The sequence below is a fragment of the Larimichthys crocea genome, chromosome XIV, assembly GCF_000972845.2.
Source record: "Larimichthys crocea isolate SSNF chromosome XIV, L_crocea_2.0, whole genome shotgun sequence".
Classification (NCBI taxonomy): domain Eukaryota; kingdom Metazoa; phylum Chordata; class Actinopteri; family Sciaenidae; genus Larimichthys; species Larimichthys crocea.
Window position 1 is genome coordinate 8,149,396 of NC_040024.1, and position 20,737 is coordinate 8,170,132.

At 42.7% G+C, this 20,737-nt stretch overlaps 2 protein-coding genes across 2 annotated transcripts; both read left to right on the top strand.

The window, feature by feature from the left end:
- Positions 1 to 960: 960 nt before the first annotated feature.
- LOC104925748 (nuclear factor 7, ovary) lies at positions 961 to 9,941 on the top strand. Its single transcript, XM_010739452.3, has 8 exons — positions 961 to 1,069; positions 2,384 to 2,841; positions 3,410 to 3,601; positions 3,694 to 3,789; positions 5,979 to 6,212; positions 7,303 to 7,450; positions 7,940 to 7,966; positions 8,731 to 9,941. Exons 1-8 carry the CDS (start codon positions 1,063 to 1,065, stop codon positions 9,267 to 9,269), a joined length of 1,701 nt encoding a protein of 566 aa, XP_010737754.3. The 5' UTR covers positions 961 to 1,062; the 3' UTR covers positions 9,270 to 9,941.
- A 1,127-nt stretch (positions 9,942 to 11,068) lies between these two features.
- On the top strand, positions 11,069 to 20,665 carry LOC104925764 (uncharacterized). Its single transcript, XM_019266599.2, has 14 exons — positions 11,069 to 11,221; positions 12,012 to 13,037; positions 14,117 to 14,212; positions 14,355 to 14,585; positions 15,206 to 15,353; positions 15,440 to 15,466; positions 15,549 to 16,097; positions 17,217 to 17,226; positions 17,507 to 18,095; positions 18,178 to 18,273; positions 18,347 to 18,580; positions 19,290 to 19,437; positions 19,519 to 19,545; positions 19,618 to 20,665. The coding sequence occupies exons 2-14, from the start codon at positions 12,072 to 12,074 to the stop codon at positions 20,148 to 20,150; spliced, it is 3,654 nt and encodes a 1,217-aa protein (XP_019122144.2). The 5' UTR covers positions 11,069 to 11,221; positions 12,012 to 12,071; the 3' UTR covers positions 20,151 to 20,665.
- Positions 20,666 to 20,737: the final 72 nt, after the last annotated feature.

Here is a 20,737-nt window from a genome sequence, read left to right on the forward strand (position 1 = left end):
TTCTGTATATTACTGAACAATTTAAAACATGGTTACAGTATCTTCTCTCTAAAATAAACATCAACAATGTTTCCGGTCTTTGTTTTAATCTAAAATTAAAGGAAAAATGAAACATAACCATCGACTGATAGATTTGTTTTTATTTCCATAAATGGATTGTATTGTACATAAATCATGTTTTTATAAAGTACATTTTTAATAATACTAGTTAGTTAGTTAGTTACAAGTTAGTATCATCTTTCAGGTTGTCATTAGCAGCCGTCAGAGAAATGTTGAAATCCAGTAGATGTGGAAGTTTGAGGCCGTAGCAAAGACAAATATTTTATTTTGTAATAGAAGTCTGTGAAGTCTCACATACAGTAAGTTATTACAGTTTTGGAATCTTTGCTCATAATTTTTTTATGTTAAGTTTTTTTTATTTTAAGTAGGTTAAGTTTTTATTTTTCACCTTTTCGTTAAAACCTGATTTTTGGTGTTTTTGTGGTTTTCTTGTTCCAGTGATTCAGTTTTTTTAAAAATCTGTATTTTTTGTGAATCTACCAGACTAAAAACAACAACTTTTCCTGAATTTGAAAGAAATGTACTGTAAAACGGTTGTGTACGGAAGATTTTTGTTCTTAATTTTTCATCATTTATTCTCAGATAATCACACAATGTCCAATAAAAACAGACAATGAGTGTATGTTCTTTCAAATCTAGACCCTGATATCAGTATGACGGTTATCAGAGTCATAAATAAGGTACAAGGGCACATGTACAGTAGCTGTAGCAGCAGGAGGATTTGTAACTTTTTAGAATGACACAAAAACAACCAAACTTCATCCGGTTGTGTGAGTGAAGTCTTTCCAGGTAAAGATCTATTCAAACAGGGGAAACACGGCCCGTCGTTTGCTTTAAACTCTTGAAATGAGAGTGTGATAACATGTGTGTGAGCTCGGGTGTGTCACACTGAGAGTGGGAGGGACACTTCAGGTTTCAGGAAGAGTGCAGCACCTGTCGGCGTGTGCTTCATAGCAAAGTACATGAAGTGAAGGACCGCGGTGTTCCACGTCAGAGGCAAACATGCAGAGTAAGTTCTACTTTATCTTCTTGTCTTGTGTTGTTTTCTGTGAATCTCTTGTAAAGTCTGGGTTTTCTTTAGAGCTTGTCTCAGACAGAGGGTGTGAAGTCATTGACTTCATGTGCTGGGATGATGTTGTTAGAGTCTTGTCTACTTTAGTTCTCATTAAAGTCAGCACATTTAATCAGAAAAACATAAAAAAAACACTGATTCTGTGAGGTCTGCTTCATTTGCATTAACTGATTATGATTCAGAAACACCAGCAGTGTGTATTGTTGTGTAAGTTTCCACTGTGTGTTTTCTTTCACACAGCAGCAGCAGGCGCTGTAAAGGTAGAAGGTCCTGAGTTTCTACATTCCTCAGATAGTTTCTCACCCACCAGCGGACAGAGCGACACTTCCTGCTGACGTGAAAAATAAAAAGGCTTTGTGTTGTTGCCTAGCGCTGAATATCAAATAACCTTTATGAAATCTGGGAGTCAAACTATCTTCCTGCTTCTCGTGCTTTTATTCTGAAATATTTCTGATTGTCCATGCTCACTCATCACCTCTCCGAGTGTAGTTCAAGATTAGAAGTTGTACGTAAAAAAGAGCTGAAAATACAGTATAATATCACCAAAGTTAGACGTTTTCATTTATTTCTGACACCCAGCTTTGAGTTTCAAAATTCAGCAGAGAGTTTAGGGAACACACAAAAAGACAAAGACAGAGTCATTCGTGAGATAAAACCTTGAATACACTGAATTATCTGAGCATAAAGTACACCCTCCCTTTACAACTGAACCGAAGCATGTCTATATTTGGAAGATTTTGTAATCATGATTACATAAATCGTTCTTTCCCTCCTTCTCCGTGATGTTTTATGACCGATCTCGAGTGCCAAAAGAACAATACTCAACCCTATCTGTGCGCACACTGACCTTTGACCCTGTAGTCGAGACTGAGGGCAGCTTATTGCTCACCACACCGTGAGATTTTAAACATGCATTACACAGTGTAACTGTTGTGGTTGGCTCCATCCGATATCAGCCCGTATACAGCAAACATATCGTGGTTTTAGTCAAATATTACGTCGTGTTTTTCTAAATGTTCCTGTGCAGCTGCCCTGAAGGCAGTTTCACACCAACGTAAACTTCATTCCACGTCTGCCGTGTGACTCATACATAATCTAAAGGTGTGAACGACCCTCTCAGAGTGTGGTGAGACACACTGGAGGCCAAACAAACCCTTCATTTAGATATGGAGAGGTGAGCTTATCTAGAAACACACCTGAAGTCTTGTACAGATGCTTCATCATGTTCCATTTCCTCCGTCTTTCTTTCAGGCATAAGCTCTCCAGGAGGCCGGGTGCTCTCCGAGGAGCAGTTCACCTGCTCCATCTGTCTGGAGGTGTTTGTGGAGCCCGTGTCCACACCCTGCGGCCACAGCTTCTGCAAGGCCTGCCTGCAGGGCTACTGGAACCACAGCAAGAAGTTCACCTGCCCCATGTGCAAGAAGAGCTACTCCAGAAAACCAGAGATGAGCGTCAACAGGGTGCTGGCTGAGATCTCCACCCAGTTCCAGGGGCTGGTGATGACCGGAGGGGCCGGGGGAGCCGGAGCCGCCTCGTCGCGGGGATCCACGCTGAACCTGAGCTCAGATGGAGGACCCGACACCGGAGAGTTTGCCCGGCCTGGCGAGGTTCCCTGTGATGGCTGCATTGGGAGGAAGTTAAAGGCGATCAAGTCTTGTGTGAACTGTCCTGGGTCGTTCTGTGAGGCCCATCTCAGACACCATAAGAAGGTCAGTGCTCTGTCTTCTTTACGATTATTGTAAGGTTAATAAACGGCAATGTTTGTTACCTTTTTTTGTTATTTTAGTATTATTATATTGGAAGATTTTTCTACTTACTTAGTGAATTATTTATGTAATTGAACCTTTAAGTGTTTCCCTAAATTAAAACATTTTCTGACCTTTAAGGTCAAATAAAAGAGTAAAATACAACTTTTTCTAAACTGTTATATGTATTATTCAGTGATACTGTCATATATTCCCAATTATATATCATAATACCTTGATATATTTGAAATATTCAGATCAAATATGCGTTTTTAAGAGTCTACCATTACATTAAATGTAACATTTTATACCTCCTGTGCATATGTTTTTATATATTACCCCCTAATTCATCATAATATATAGTGTTTCCGTATTATTTGACTTGAAATGTTGAACTACAATTAAAAAATTTTGTCCAATCACTACCTGTGGGTAGATTTCCTACCACGTCTGCGTACATAAACCACTTTCCCTGAGTTTGTTATTCCTACATTTGCCCATTCAAATCAACGGCTGTCCTTCCTTCACGCAGGTGAAGACTCTCATGTCTCATCGTCTGATCGAACCCACTTTCCACCTGGAGGACAAGGTCTGTAAGAAACACGAACGTCTGCTGGAGGTCTACTGCCGCACGGACCACGTGTGCATCTGCACGGCCTGTGCCGAGGCCACGCACAAGTCCCACGACATCGTCCCCACCGACCACGAGTGGAAGAAGAAGATGGTACGTGTCGCCGTGCTTTGTAGGAGCCTCAAAACAACTGACATGTAGCTGCTTTTGAGGCCCCTAACCTGATTTTCTTCTTCTCTCTGCAGACCACTCTGGGTAAAAAGAGATCGGAGCTCAAACATTTGATCAAGGAGAGAGCCAAGAAACTGGACGAGATCAAACAATCCATCAAGGTCATCAAGGTGAGTCAGCTAAGAAGAGAACTAAGAACCAAAATGTCTCTGAACCGTCAATATGAATGTGTGTTATTGGAACCCAGGCAACACAACACATGTTTGGAAGTTCTGGAGTTAATTCTCAGGTTTTTAAAGAATTTACGCAACGTGGTTGACAACCAAACAAATACTAGTCCTACTAGTTCCTCGTGTACAGCATGTGAAATATTTGCTCAGTCCTCCCTCGTGACAGCTCAAAGCTTTATTTACACTCGCAAACAAGCACCGAGTACAAAACGTGAGCGCTTAATGGCACGTTAACAGGACACCCAGCTGTTGGCGGGATAGATTTACCTTCGCTTTGTTAGAAAATCCGTGAGACATTCTGTCAGGACTCTTTTGCCCACATCTTTCTCATGTGTCTCGTCTCATCTGGTTTTGCTCTTGCGCATACAGACTCAGATCCGTGTCTGTGGTCGTCAAACCGGTGCGACGAGCGTAAATCTTTCTCTTTGGTTCCACACGCCCTGTTTTTAACTACAGCCCCATTTACTGTAAAATTACCCCCAAGGAAGAGACATGAAAACACTGTGTTCACACATGTAAAGGATTTTTTTGAATGAAGTTTAAAGTAAAATGACGGAAAAGTGATTGAATCATAACAATCCATTAATTTAAGTGTGTCAAACGTTACAGATTAAACATGATCAGGCTCAGATGTGATGCTGATTTCTTTCCTTCTTTTCTCTTTGGAAAAACTTCTCAGGTTCTTGTAGTTTCCTGCTCTGTGACATTTTTACAAATACAATGAGGATTCAGTTACCAGAGAGTGTCGTATCAGGTGTGTGCGTGTACTGTACAAACACATGACTGCACGCCTACACGCTGTTACGTCGATGTTGGAGATAATAACACATTATCAGATTCTTTTGAATTCTGAAGAGGAATCACACACCTAATCGTAGATACAACATAGAAGATTACGGATATGCTAGAGAATAAAAACTGGAGATTTGAGAGTCATGTTGAAACCTACGCGAGGTGAAACGTTTGGTAGTTTCCTACACTTTGCTGAAAGAAGACGTAACCTGTTAGTCCAGTTGAACAAGCAGTGGCAGACTCTTTAAAATCAACACACAATGGTGATTTTGATCCCACTGTCAACAACAAGGCTTTTTTGTGAACCTGCAAACTTACGGAAGACAAAAAAGGATCAAGACAAGTGAAATCAGAATTAAACACATTAAACATGGGAACAAAAATAACCACCTATGAATGGACTGACTCTACGCATCTCTACACCCATCCGTACACTGAATGGCATCGCAAAGGTGCCAACTGCTCATCAGACAGGAGCTAATTTATTCACACATGTTGGCACAACCTTCAGGAGCAATTTAGGGTTCAGTACCATGCCCGAGGACAATTCAACATGCAGACTGGAGATCGTCAGATCAGTGGACAACCCGCTCTATCACAGCCACAAAAAAAAAGGCAATGACAAACTAGTAAAGCTTCAACCAACTTCAATGTTTATGTTTATGTAGCAACAAATAGATGTGTTGAAATTTGTTATAAACTACAACTACTACCGAGAAGTTCATCCAAAAAATGAAGGGAATTAAAAATAGAAACCATTTTTATTTTCATAATTTAAAAGTCTGAAACCTTGATTCTGTATAACTATATTTAAAGTGTTAACTGGTAAATGGACTGTACTTCACAGACACATTTGTACACTGATGGCTTTGGTTGCAGCATTTTTTGGGAGCTAACTGATCATATACATTCACATACCAATGGTGGAGCCTTCGGGAGCAATTTGGGGTTCAGTATCCTGTCCAAGGACACTTTGACATACAGACTGGAGGAGCCAGAGATCATTTGATTGAGCTCGCTGTGTTAGTACAGCAATGTGTTATTACACTTCCATAAAGTTGGTTGATTCACAGATTACCAAAAAGAAATCGAAGCAGTGGAGGCCAAAATATGTTGACCTTTAGCCTATAGTACTTGATTTCCCACAATGGAATATTTAGTTAGACTCTTTCTGCCAAACTCTGCACCTCAAGTTTGAAAGTACTCTCTGTTATTATAATCCAAGATGAGGTAACCCCGATGACACCTCTACCAGTAGTTCTCTACCGAGTGACACGTTTGTTTAACTTCAGTTGATCTTCACTTAAATTGACTTGAACCTGTCCTTTCCTTTGCAGGCTAGTTCTCAGAAGGAGTTGGAGGAGAGCTGGCAGGTGTACGCGGAGCTGCAGCGAATGGTGGAGCAGAGTCAGGCGGAGTTGGTGGAGGTGATCGCTACGAGGCAACGCGAGGCCGAGCGTCACGCTCAGGAACTGGCCCGAGGCTTGGAGAACGAACTCAGCCAGCTGAGGAGGAGGAGCAACGAGCTGGAGGCCTACGCGCAGACCAAGGACAAAGTGGTCTTCCTCCAGGTAGGAACGGGACTGACAAGTGACGTTCAGAAGATCCAACATTTCATTTAAATATTCGTCTGTGATTCAAGAGCAAATCTGAAGATGGAAACTTCACATACATAGTCAGGGTCAGGGTCGGGGTTAAGGTCTTGAAAACACTCATTGTGTTCCCAGAGCTGTCATTCTGTAACAACAGGAAATGATGTAAGATGTTTTTCAAACATTCAAACGTTTTTTGTGTCCGTCAGCGGTTGCACCACCCTCCACAACGTCCCACTTTTCTCCATCTTTTTCGGTGTAGCTCCTCCGATTCTTTCATTACTATTGATGATCAGCATAAATCAAGACCACACACCAACTGCAATTTTAAAAATTCATGCTGGCATTTTAAGTATGACCTTATTTATCACGTTTCCGGCATTTATCCCGCATACATGAAACAGACTTTACATGCATCCGGGACGCAGCAAGGGAGTAGAGACTGTCATGAAAATCTGAAATATATCCATAACAGATGAATGTTTCCAACCAGGGCGAGACAATTTATATATATTTAAAAATATCTCTCTGTTTTCATCATTATTATTCATCTGAATAATATCCACACAGTCAATTATCCAGGGGACCTCCATGGTTACACCAGCTGTAGTTGCTAGGAGAACATCAAAAGCTTCTATGAATAGAGCCAGCTGTTGTGGAAGTTTCCCCTTGTGAATTCATCCTGGACTGTTTACCAAGATAAAATGTTGATTTTCTCTCATGAAAGACGTCTTTGAAGTCGCTCGTTTGAATCTCTTCCGGATAGTATGTGGGAAAGCACAACGCATACCCCCAAATGCACGGATGCATCCGCTGTTCTGTGTCTGATCATGTAAATGAACTTCCACTGGACGATATCCAGCCCTGATTTTTCCGCCAACGTGATCATGTGTTGGTCTATAAATGTGATAGATAAATGTGCACAGGATTGTTTTTACCCCATGAAGCTGATTTCACGGCTGCAGCTCGCCGTCAGTGTCACTGCAAAGACTTCATTCCCCCCGAGGCATCATTACATTTTAATTCCACCTCACCTTGCTTAACCTTCCTCTTCCTTCTTTCCCTCCAGAATCTGGCGACTCTGCCGCCCCCGCCCGAGCCTGCCGATTGGTCGGCGGTCAGCATCAACACTGACCTCTACCTGGGAACCATCCGCTCCTCCGTCAGCGGTCTCATCGACAAGTTCCAGGAGGAGCTCAAGAGGCTGTACGGGAAAGGTGTGTGCACCTCGTGCAGTAGCAATGCCACAAAACTATGGCTGTGTGGGGTGTTCTGTCCACGTTTCTTTGAATTAAAAGTAGTTCCAATTCATTATTTACAGTAAAATGCGCCCTCCGGCGTCGAATACAAAGCAACACTATGCAAAACCCAAAACAAGGATATGTAGGTCACTGTACGAGCACTTTGAAATAGAAAAGTGACTCATCATTGCACCAACCACCCCCCTACCACCACCAGCACCACCACCACATTCACACGTTCACACATAAAAGATGGTCGGACAGATGGAGATAGTGTTGATGTCACAGCTCATCCCTCTCGGACTCAATGGGGAGGCAGCTGACTGACAGCAGCACATGAGCACTTGAGCATTTACAGCTCTGGATTAGATCTACATGTTTACCACCCACACGTGCCATCTGCTTTGACTTTGACTCTTCAGCTGAATGACTCTCTCTCTCTCTCTCTCTCTTTCTCTCTCTCAGAGCTCCGGAAGGTACAGAACTACTCAAGTGAGTAAGACTACATTGACTAAAGTAAAAAAAACGTCCTTCTTATGAGAGATTTTAGAAGCGTGCTGGATTTTTTTGGGACAATCTCGAGCAGTGCAACAGAAGCTGAGTATGACAGCCAGTTCTTCAATTTGGCCACAAGATGGTGCCATTTTTTCTCTCAGAACAGACAAGCTTGGTTCAGGGGCCTGTCACAACTTAGCATTTCCTCAAGTACAATTCTGAGATACTTGAACTTTACATACAAAAGTGCATGATCAGTTTATAAACTATGATGCATATCATTGGAAGTTTTATAGGTCCTGCATACCCACACGGGTGTCTGCAATTCTTGTAACTGCCAGGTTGCAGATGTGCAGATTTAAGGCCACCAAACTCCACGTATAAATAAAAATAATGAAGTTGGCGGTGGCGTCAATCAAGCTCAGCTCATTACAAGCTCTGAAAGGGGCCATGCATTTAAAAAGTACTTTTAGTTTCAACACTTTACGTGCATTTTATCAACACTTCTACACATTTACTCAAGTAGAGTTTTGAGTGCAGGACTTTGACTTGTACTTGTATGTTGTGGTACGGCTTGTTTTACTTAAATAAAGGATCTAAGCAATTTTTCCAACATTGCAACTTTGTCTTGGTGAAATTCAGTGACACACTTTAGGAAAGCATTCAGGGGGAATTCAGCTAAAGCCTCTTTAGATAGAACTAATTCTTAAACATGCACGTGAACTTCAGACTCTTATTCTGCTCTCCTCTGCTCTGTCCAGGTGAGGTGATACTGGACCCTAACACTGCCCAAAGGAACCTGGTTGTGTCCGAGGACGGTCGCCAGGTGAGATATGAAGAGCGTAAGACCTCCCACTCTGAGGGTCCGAAGCGCTTTAACCCTGCCCTCTTCATCCTGGGCCGAGAAGGCCTCACCTCCGGGCGACACTACTGGGAGGTGGACACGGGACGCAAGACGGCCTGGACGCTGGGAATGGCCAGCTCCTCGGCCCGTCGCAAGGGTGAAATCAAGCTGAGTCCTGAGGGGGGATACTGGTGCCTGTGGTTGAAGAGCGGGGAGGTGAAGGCTTTGGCATCTTCCCGCCTGCCTCTAATGTTGCCATCTCAACCCAGTAAAGTGGGAATCTTTCTGGATTATGAAGGAGGCCATATTTCTTTCTATGACGTGAAGGCGCGTCTGCATCTCTACACCTTCACCAATACCTTTAGTGAGAGTCTGTACCCAATCTTCAGCCCCTGTCTCACCCAAGACGGGAAAAACTCTTCTCCTCTCATTATAACCTCTGTTAAACACACCTGAGACCGACAGCCAGTCAAAAGCCTGGTGAGTCAGCACAGGTTCAACTTTTATAACATCTCTGAGATGAAGAACGTTTGGAGCAAAGTGCAGATAATTTTCTTTTTCTTTTTGAACAGATAATCCAGTTGTAAAATTGTAAGACATTTTCTTTGGAATGAGCCAAATTCATGACAGTTTTTAATGTTTGCAAAGCACTTTACCTCGAACAACTTTCAATCCAATGAAGTAAAGACAAAGCAAGTCAACGCTACCCACAACAACACCAATGTTATTGCATTTGCTCGAGTAAAATCAGGTTCAATACAGATCGTACAGAGGTCGATGACCCGCTGTTTGGAAGCATTGTGTGTTTGGGTCAGAGGAAACCAAAATGGAACTTGATACGATAGAGAAATATATATTTATATTTAGGTTCATTAAAAAGTAGACAATAGGTATTTTATATAATCTTATCTCAAGTTATTTTGGGAATAGAGAGGATTATTCCAAAGGCTAAATATGACCTGTGGTTTTTACTTTTTTGTAGGCCTGGTTTAGTTGGATGTGTTAAGAAGAAGCTGACATTTTTTGTTGAACTGTAACTATATGAGACTATATGGAGACTTTACAGAAAAAGCAATGAAGTTAAACAGATTTAAATTTCATGTCTACGCTTGCCAAGGTTTGTACATACTGTTGGACAATGACAATGTTTGCAATGGGCATTTTTTAAAAACTTAAAGTGGACCCAGGATTTTTTTCAACTATGTCCTCTTTATTTTATATCAAATGTTTGCTTATGTATCTTCTTTCTGAACTTGTTCATTAAATATAATCAGTCACAAACAAACACAGAGCTGATTATATATTTTTTTTCACTTATGAGGTTTGTCTTTCAGCTTGTTGTTTTGAGTCTCCCGAACAGGACGCTAGATGTAAAAAGAATAAATTATTAATAACTGATCATTTACGCAATGTAAAAGTGACAAACTTTTACTATGTTCTCCTTAGTCATTTCATCCTTTTTTAGCTCATTGTTTTGGCTTTGACTCTCTGTAGACTACTGGACCTAAGAAGTTCGATAGCTCTCATGTTTGTACAGTTAGAGAAACAGTTAACCTGGATCTTTCTGAAGGCACCAACAATCTGTCTACAAGCATCATTAGAGCTCACTAATTAACATGTAAGTCCTCTTTGTTCAATGAATTGCTGTACAGAAACAACAATTGGCGTTGTGTATTTTTATTGGTCGTTATAGGCCACACTGTTTTTTGTTTTTTTTTGTCCTGGTTGCGGTCTTGTATTGCGAGGTTGCCAGGCAGCTAGTGGAGGCTCTGGGTCATGTATATTAGTCAGCTTCAGAAGTGCCAGCAGGCAGATTTTGTTACCGCAGACAGAGCCAGCTGTTTATAGTCTCTATGCTAAGCTAAGCTAACCGGCTGCACTTACTTACTGGTACTTATCACTCCAAATACCAACCAAATTTTTTTTTAAATTTGCCGTTATTTTTTGTTTTAATTTGTGACTTCTGTGAGAATCTGAATTGTGAAGCCAAAATTCAGAATAATTCAGCCCACCTGAGGCAGGTGAAATGCTTTACAATTTATTAGACAACAACAAAACTACAATCATAGTCATAAAAAATCAACAAAGCACAACAATGAGCTTTACCAAACGGTGTTCCAATGCTGCTTTAGTCCCCCTTCCTTGCTCAAGCTGGACTGTTGGTATTCTCCGAAGGGTTAAAGCCATTCCTCCTGAAGCTCTGAAGGCCATGGCCGGGAGGGGGGTATAACTTTGTATCTGGGGTAAAAAAAGAGATGGGGGCAGGGAAGGGGGGGGGTATATTTTGGGTCTGAGGTGTATGTGAGTTAGTGGTGGAGGCGAGTTGGGGGGTGTTGTTGGAGGTGGCAGTGGTTACAGCCTGTCTCATGTGTCAGTGTACAGCGGAGCCTTGACGCAGCTGCTCTCTGGTGAGTTTCCTCATAATCTCTGCTTTTTTTTTTTTTTTCTCCTCGTCCTTGCCAGCCTTTTCATTTCTGAACTGTCACATCTGCTTCTCTGTGCAGTAGTGAAGGTCTCTTGGGGGAGTGTTGTTTTTTTAAATTTTGGACTTTTTAATTCTGTTTGACTGCGTAAGAGCTTTGACCTGAGCCGAGGACTTATTTTCTGCTGCAGTCTTATCTGCAAGTTTATACATTTGGACGCGTATCCATGTCAGAAAATCCTAAATTACTCTTTAGAGCACTGCAAGATGACTGACTTCACCAATAGTTTTGCTTTGTATTTTTCTTAATCCGGTCTGCCATGAACATCTAGGCCTCAAGCAGAGAAAGTGAAAGCTTTGCAGACTGCCAGTGTAAAGCCCATTAGACAAGCAGGATATATTTAGCAAAGACACAAAAGTCACAAATAGCAGCTTATGATTTGGTGTAAATGCCAAAAAATACGTTTGAGTTTACTTGAAATCAACGACATGGTTTGTCCACCACAGAGCAGTTACAAATTTCTTTACAAGCCCAGTGTCTTGAAGTATTGGTGCAGCTTTTTAAACTCGAGATAAACGCAGTCGGACAGCACTCCCCCCAAGATCCACAGAGGCTCATTTATTACAAAAAATCTGGAATTGACAGAATCAATATTTTCAAATCTTTGGCTTGAATTGGTGACGATAAATGAGTCCTGTTGTGCTTTGCTCAGTAGATTTGCATGAACAATGACCCCCCCCCTTCCCCTGACTAAAATCCCGCCATCTCACCCCAGCGACCTCAGTATCGCAGCAGGTTTGATGCCACGTTCAGAGCCTGGTTGCTTGCGCTGAAAATGACCCTGCCTCTCCGCCGTGTAGGAATGGCCACCACTGGGAACCTTTCCGAAGAGCAGGTGCACTGCTCCATCTGTCTCGACGTCTTCACCAACCCTGTGTCCATCCCCTGCGGACACAACTTCTGCCAGAACTGCATTCTGGGATACTGGAAAACCAGCCCTTTGTACCAGTGTCCCATGTGTAAGAAGTCCTTCTACAAAAGGCCTGATTTGAGCATCAATACTGTCCTGAGGGAAATTGCACAGCAGTTCAAGGAGATCAGAGTTAGAAGTGTCGAAGGGAAGGTGAGCGAGGAGGAGGAGGAGGAAGAGGAGGAGGAGGAAGACGAGACAGAAAAGAAGTGGACAATGGAAAGAAGGAAAAAGGAGGATGAGGAGAGGCTTTTGGTGAAAGATCAGAAGCAGCAACTCATGGAGGAGCTGATGCAGAAGCAAGAGGAGGACAGGAGAAAGAAGGAGAAAGCAGGAGAGAAAAAGCCACAACAAGAGGAGTTACCACCGCTGATACCACCCAAAACCTCTCCACCGCCATCACCCCAAGCCAAAGCCGAGGGGCCGCCTCCACTGCCCCAAACATCCCCACTGCCCTCACCTCAGATCCTTCCATCTCCATCTCCTCAAAGCTCACCGTCAACTCCCTCCCCGTCTGTCCTGCCTTCTTCCTGGGAGGAGGTCCTCTGCGATGTCTGCCTGGGGGAGGGCAGGCCGAAAGCGGTCAAATCCTGCCTCGTGTGTCTGACTTCTTACTGCGAGGAGCACCTGAGGTCTCACTCCGCCAGATTCACCAAGCACAAGCTGATGGAGCCTGTCGCCAACATGGAGGACAGGATGTGTCCGAAGCACGAGAGGCTCCTGGAGCTGTTCTGCAAGAAGGATCAGACCTGTGTGTGCGTGCTCTGCACTGAGACGGACCACCGGTCGCACTACACCGTCCCTGTGGAAAGAGAATGGACGGAGAAGAAGGTGAGATGGACCCAAAGATATTTTCTATTTGTCATGGTGAAGCAACTTTCAGTTGAGCTCTCAAAGAGCCAGAGAACTTTCATATTGTTTATAGAAACATTAAAATCCCAATGAAGCTTCCACCCTCCTGGCTAATCTAAATATATCAGCAGACGCCTAAGTGCTCTAATAAACAATCTCTAACCACACCCACCTGTCAATCAAAGCGTCCACGCTCTTAATCCTGCATAACTTTAAGCCTTAATATAACCTGAACAGGTGAGTTGTATATAAATTCACCCTCAGTACAGTTGTCATGAACGGGGAAATTAGCTACAGAGACCAAAACTGTTTTTTGTACCAGGCTGTAAACATGTTTATTTCTGCTGTGAAACATGGGGACTTATGGAGACTGACTCACTTCTGGAGCCAGGTCTCAAGTGGACGTTTGAGGAACTGCAGTTTTTAGCACTTCCACATTGGCTTCATTTTCCAGCCACAGAGGTTGCAGCTTGATTGTGGGTTTTTAACTGGTTTGTTAACACTGGTACGCCTACATTCAAGGGTCAACCACAGTGTCACGGAGCATTTCAGTAATGTTAAATATGATAAAAGATAAAAAGTTGCCCAACACTGGCTATGCTGAACTTCATCTATGACTAGAACGAATAATCTCATCATGAACACATTAAAAAATATATCTTTGCTTTTCTTTTTGCTATACTAAACTGCTATATTTTTATTTATTTTTCCTTTACAGCCACTGTAGCTTGCTACTAGATACAACTACATTTATATATATTGCTGTGTCATGCAATAATGGTGCTGTCGCCTTCGAAGAAAGCAGGTCAGCTCACCTGCTGACTTAACAAGATTGAACCTCTAAATGTAATTGCAGTAAAACTCGGGCTCATGATTATTTATGACTCAGCTGCTTCAACGTTCTCTAGTTTGTACAAACCAAACTTATCTGTGTGTTTTTAATCATCAGGCTTCAGACCAGAAAACGATTAGAGATGTAAAACCAGAGGTAGAGATGTGTTTTTAATTATCAGGTTGTTGTTGTGTGTTTGTGCCTCGTGTGAAATCATGTCGTGCAGGCGCAGCTGAAGAGGACAGAAATAGACGTCCAGCAGATGATGCAGGACAGAGTGAAAAAGGTGGAGGACATCAAACACTGTGTGGAACTGAATAAAGTGAGTCCCCCTGAGATCAAATATAGACTGCTGTCACAGCGCTCTCCATGCTGCTACATTAATAACACCATCTGTCATGTGCATTTACACAGAGATTATTATCCCACATAGATTTTTTTTGTTTTCTGGTCTCTATCTTCAGGCCAGTGCTCAGAGGGAGATCGAGGAGACCGTCCAGGTCTTCTCAGAGCTGGTGCGCTCCATCCAGAGGACTCAGGCCGAGCTGGTCGTGTCCATAGAGGAGAAGCAGAGGCAGACGGAGAGGTGGGCCGAAGGCTTCATTGCCGAACTGGAGCAGGAAATCGAAGAGCTGAAGAGGAGGAACGCCGACCTGGAGAATGTGGCACGGGCCGACCACATTCACTTCTTAAAGGTGAGAATTTTGATTTTGTTTGAATTTTGGTCCAATCTAGGTAAAAACTTTGGCTTCTCTTCCACCATCTGCTTCTGCAGGAGACATTTCACATGATTTGTGCTGCAACAACAGTGCCCCCTGCCTTCTGTGATGTGTATTGCACTTCCACGAGCTAGGGCCACACCACAAAAACATTTAATTTAAAGGTCTAATTGGAAATTTGTGAGGTTTGATGATGTTAAGGACGGGTTGTCGAAGCGAGAACGTGCAGGAGGGGGTGTTAGGTTGATGTTGGAGAACGCGCTAAAGGCCGAGGGAAGGGAGACTCAGTGAGACTCAGATGTGTTTCCACCTGAGCTGCTTACAGCCCCCCAGACAATACCTAGAATAGGATGTGAGAGAAGTATGCACTGGATTTAACAGGGAGGGATGAGAGAAGAGAGGATGTAGGGATGAGGTGATGAGGTGGAAAGTGACTGAATGAAGGAAAGGAAAGGGAGGGTGGAAGACAAAGATGGTTGTTAGAGTTGTGGTTGAGGTGTGGCCCTGCTCCCGAACCTAAGTCAACTAATTAATGTCATATCATTTAAAATACTGACAGCGTGGAGGCTGATAAATATGGCTGTGTCTCTCTGCAGAACTTCCCAGCCCTTAGCACTCCGCCTTCTGTCAAAGACTGGTCTGAGACCAGCGTTCCCACCGACACGTGTATTGGCATGATCAGGAGATCCGTGTCCAAACTGGAGACCACGCTGAATGACCTGATCGGCAAACTGGCTGACAGCGGTAGGACTTCCCTTGACTTTCTAATACATCTTTCATCATGACACAGTTTATAACTTAAGATTAACTTTGTGTTTTGTTTCCCACAGAGATCAAAAAGATTCTGAAATATTCAGGTAAACTTTGCTTTTTAAACCTGGTTTGATTCCATCATCTTTAAACTCTCCCAACTATCTAAAATCCTTCATGTTTCTGCAGCGGACGTCACTCTGGACGCTGATTCAGCAAACCCTTGGTTGCAGCTTTCTCAGGACAGACGTCAGGTGAGACACCTGGGCGCATGGCAGGACCTCCCAGACAACCCTGATCGCTTTGACACAGTGGTCATTGTCCTGGGCCGCGACGGCTTCACCTCGGGGAGACATTACTGGGAGGTTCAGGTGGGCGACAAGGACGACTGGTACATGGGTGTGGCCAAGTCTTCTGTCAACAGGAAGGGCAGGATCTCTGTAAGCACCACCCAGGGCTACTGGGCTCTGGCTATGAAGAAGGGCCAGGGTTACCGGGTGTCAACGTCCCCGCCAATACCGCTCCCACTTGACCCCAAGCCCAAGCGAGTGGGTGTGTACGTAGACTACGAAGAGGGGCAAGTGTCCTTTTATGACGTGAAGGCTCGGACCCATATTTACACATTCAAAGACACGTTCATGGAGAAGATCTTACCATTTTTCTACCTGTACTGCTGCGACAAAGCCTCTGACACCATCATGATTTGTCCAGTGAATGAGAAAAGCCTGATCAAACATAGCTAATGTCACGTTTGATGGTAAAGAACAACAACGCTGAAAAGCTCCTATGAAAGTGAGAAGTGACTGTAAACCATGACTGAAGCTGTAGTCCTACTTCTTTTGATGAAATCTTGTATGTTATGTGTCATATATAAATACATTTATTACATGTATAGTGCAGTCCAAACACATCAACTGTAGACCCCAAGGATTTATATCTGCCCAAGGAACTTCCACAAAGACGTAGAGGATGGATGCTTAATCACTTTTTTTGCTGAAGGTTCAATAAAAAGATTGATGTTATATATGTAAAGCTAGAGATAGCTCAGCTTTGCATATAGAAAAGAAAAAGAAAAGATCTACCAGCAACTCTAACATTGGGAAATAATCTTGTTTCACGTTCACTTTTGTTTTTACATAGACTTAAACTTATTCACTTTCTTACTTGCTGATCAAACATTGAGTTTGACATATTTTGCTTCTTTACAGAGAGTTTTGTACCAAAGGTTAAATAAGAAAATCGATACCACTCTTATGTGCGTGCGGTGAATATATAACTGGAGCCTGTTACTTTAATTTAGCATTAAGACTGGAACAGTAACAACAACATCTGCCTAGCAGTGTACACAAACTGAAGGGATGACATTATGTTCAAGAGTATTTACTTTCGAGGTGCTGGAAGACGGATTTCCCAGTTGACAGAACCAAAAACTCAATATTAACAAACTACATCTCATTTAATTTGTACAAAAACTGAAGGGAGGTTAAGTTCAAGAACACTTCATTGGTGTGGGGATTGAACAAACATTATAACTTTTTAATTACTGGGCTTTAGAAGTGCTGGTAGATCTCTGATTGCATGTTCATTTTTCATTAAGTCCGATTGATGGATTCAAAGGTTGGATGCTGAAGAGAAGAAGTGTGTTCATGATTTGTAACAATAAATGTTGGCACTCTCTCTGGCTTCCTGGACTTTAAGTTTCATTTCAGTCGAATGGTGTCAGTTGAACACACCCACTAAAGGATGTAGTCCGTCTCAGCCTTTCAGGGTTCGTCTCGAGATGATGAGTGTTGCATTGTTTGCAGAGCTTCAGTTACTGCATGTGAAGGACCGTTTTGGACATTTTTGAATTTGCAGTAGACATACGGTGAGTCATTCTTTTAACCTTTTACAGATTTTGCTGTTTTGTCTGTTGTTTTTGTTTTTAAAATACAGAAACTTAAGGACGTTATGCTGAATTAAGATGATTCATGTGAATATGACTCACCGGGCGGGTCAGGAGTTGCATTGTAAACAGCCTAAAAATAGACCTAATGTCAAAGATCTTGGCTCTTTTCTTCTCATTTGTGTCCCTAATTGTGTACAAGGTGTCATGAACATGCCTAAAAGAACAGACATAAAGCATATACATCATATTTCTCCCACAGTAAATCCATAATGTCATCATCCAGTGTCTTTGCTTTACTGCCGGAGGATAATTTCCAGTGTTCGATCTGTCTGAATGTCTTCAACGACCCCGTCACCACACCCTGCGGTCACAACTTCTGCAAAACCTGCCTCAGCGAGCACTGGGACAAAAGTGACTTATGCCACTGCCCAGAGTGTAATAAAAGATTCCACGTGAGGCCTGAGATCTCCACAAACATGGTGATCGAGGAGATTTCTGTCCAGTTAAAGAAGAGGAGAGTTGAGACGCCGGAATTGGTCGATGCACCGTGGCAGGTGAGGTGCGACGTGTGCACAGAAATAAAATTCAAGGCCCTCAAGTCCTGCCTCGTCTGCCTGACGTCGTACTGCGAAGCCCACCTGGAGCCTCACCAAAGGGTGCCCTCCCTGATGAGACACAGGCTTATTGACCCGGTGGAGAACCTGGAGGAGAGGATCTGCGCGAAGCACCAGCGGCTCCTGGAGTTTTTCTGCAGGGATGAACAGGTGTGCATCTGTTTGATTTGCAGCGAGACGGACCACAGAGACCACGAGACGGTGACTGTTGAAGAAGAAGGGACTCAACAGAAAGTAAGAATTTCATTTGTTAAATGTCTCAGAGAGTAAACTGAAAAATTAACTCACTCATTGATTTTTTTTTTTTACCATTTAGGAAAATATTGAGTCCAAGAAAGCAAAGATCAACATGATGATTGAGGTCCGAATGGAAAAGATGAAGGAATTTAGAGACTCTTCTGAAATGAGCAGTGTGAGTACTGGGGACATTACACATTAATATAAAATCTGTGATAAAAGCATGATTTTATTTGTCATATTTTCAGGAAAAAGCACAACAGGAGATTGAGGACAGCGAGAAACTCTTTACTAGTCTGATGAATCAGGTACGAGAGGCACAGACTAAACTGAAATGCAATATCGAGGAGAAGCTCAGGAAGTCGCGGGACAAAGACGAAGCCGTGATTGGAGAGCTGCAGGAGGAAATCGCAGAACTGCAGAGGAAGCAGTCTGAGCTGGAGGAGCTTTCTCAAAGTGACGACCACCTTCACCTTCTGCAGGTCAGTCGAGACTCGCGCATCTGTCACCTTGATACCATCCTCTTGCAACTATTCCCCGCTCCAAAGCTTCAACTTAAAATGAGATGTAAGGAAGAGAGATTCATGACCAATCAGTCAATCAATCAATCAATCAATCAATCAATCAATCAATCAATCAATCAATCAATCAATCAATCAGGTCGAGGGTCATGATGGCAGAAGAAATTAAATCTGTGAAGGTTCTCAGTCGTCCAGGTCATTAAATCTTAGACTTAGACTGTACCCCAGATTTAACTCTTCTCTAAGAGAAATGAAATGCACCTCATGAAAAAGTGAATTGGATGGACACATTTATTGTTCCTGGCGCACGTTTGTCATACAAAAAAACCTTTAAAGAAATAGTTATTTTGGGAAATGCATGCTGAGTTGCTGAGAGTTAGTTAAGAAGATTGATGCAATTCGGATGTTTGTATGGTAGATCTGAAGTTTCCATCAGAGCCTGGTTAACATAAAAACTAGAAACAAAGGAGAACAGCCTGCACCACTAAAGCTCACATGTCATATCTAGTTTGTTTAGTCAGTGCTGGACTAACTGTGGAAATTTCACTCAGAATGTTGAATCAATGGTTAAAGGAGACAGTGTGTCAAGACACATGACTGCAAGAGACTGTTCGAGAGATTAAATATAGCCCTGTGCCACTCATGGTCATGTGTTTGTGAATCTTGTCAGACTTTGCAGGCCTTGAGCACCATGTCAGTCACCAAGAACTGGTCTAAGATCAGGGTTTACTCAGACCTGTATGTGCAGACGTTGAGGAGAGCCATGACTCACCTTGTGCACGCTTTCCAAGCGGGGCTGAAAACTCTGACGGACGCAGGTAAATATCTTCTGTGATTACGAGATGTCTTTTTATTTTATGAGCTTCCCATGACTGTGGTGTTTTCCCTTCTTGTTTCAGAACTGACCAGGATGAGAGGGTACAAAGGTGAGATCACAAACACAGATTCTAAGTTCACTTGCTGAAGATTAGATCTCTAACTCAGCTTTATTCCCTCAGAGTCAGTCACCTTCGACCCGGCAGCGGCTGGTCGCGACCTCGTGGTGACTGAACATGGGACATGTTTGAAGTACGTCAAAACTGAAAGCACCACACTGTCCGATTACTTCAAGCTGGCCAATGACAGGCCGATGATTTTGGGGACGAAGGGCTTCACCTCCGGGCGTCACTACTGGGAGGTCAAAGTGGGCCTGAGAACCGACTGGGATGTCGGTGTTGCCAAGGGAACAGTAACCAGATCCAGGCTGATCACTCTGAATCAAGAAAATGGCTTCTTCGCCATAGGAAAGAGGGGTTCTGATTATAAAGTTCATTGCGCAGACTACAAGGTCCTTCACCTGTGTCCCAGGCCAAATAATGTAGGAGTGTATCTGGACTATCAGGAAGGCAGGGTCTCTTTCTTTGACGTGGACAGGAAGTTGCACATTTACTCTTTCACAGGAGAGTCTTTCACCGGGAAACTATTCCCATATTTTTATCTCTACAGCTGGGCCAAGAAATCGAAGCCTTTGCATATTACGTTTCTCTATTGAGAGACATAATTCTCTATGGATCGGGCTTTTGAAAACCAAAGAAACTAACACAGTTAGCTGATGATGAGCTCCTCTGCCTTGGAAGTAATGATGATGAGTACAGCTTACTTTAGAGCAGGAAAAACATTGTTTAATCTCCATTTACTTTCCCATTCACACCCCAGATAGCCGACCAACACTGAATCAACATTGTCTCTCTTCAATCATCAGCATTGATTCAATGTTGACTCCTTTAGCATGTGCAGTAACTCGAAGCTCAGGCCTTACATGGAGAATCACTGCTCAGAGGGATTTAGCAAACAGTCAATGCACATCAATAATTTTGCATGCGCGCAGCTTACACTTTAAAATGAATGCAAAGGATTTCTTATCAGGTGAAGGCGTGATCAATACACTGAATGATTTTGCAACGTCATGAAGAGTTGTTTTTCTTTCATTCTGATGTCATTCTACAAACATGTATTGACTTTCTGAACATGCACTAACTAAAATAAACACATGTCGTGTTGTCCTCGTTTGGAGCTACAGCTGATTTTTTTTTTTGTTTATGAAGAAACGTCACCACCTACACCTACTTAACGTGTTTA

Bases quoted from the DNA above. Each gene is read 5' to 3' on its own strand.
- LOC104925764 (XM_019266599.2), top strand. From the start codon at position 12,072: ATGACCCTGCCTCTCCGCCGTGTAGGAATGGCCACCACTGGGAACCTT. The intron at 13,038-14,116 runs GTGAGATGGACC...CATGTCGTGCAG, and splicing joins GAGAATGGACGGAGAAGAAG to GCGCAGCTGAAGAGGACAGA. The intron at 15,467-15,548 runs GTAAACTTTGCT...ATGTTTCTGCAG, and splicing joins AAAGATTCTGAAATATTCAG to CGGACGTCACTCTGGACGCT.
- LOC104925748 (XM_010739452.3), top strand. The intron at 7,451-7,939 runs GTGTGTGCACCT...TCTCTCTCTCAG, and splicing joins CAAGAGGCTGTACGGGAAAG to AGCTCCGGAAGGTACAGAAC. The intron at 7,967-8,730 runs GTGAGTAAGACT...TGCTCTGTCCAG, and splicing joins GAAGGTACAGAACTACTCAA to GTGAGGTGATACTGGACCCT.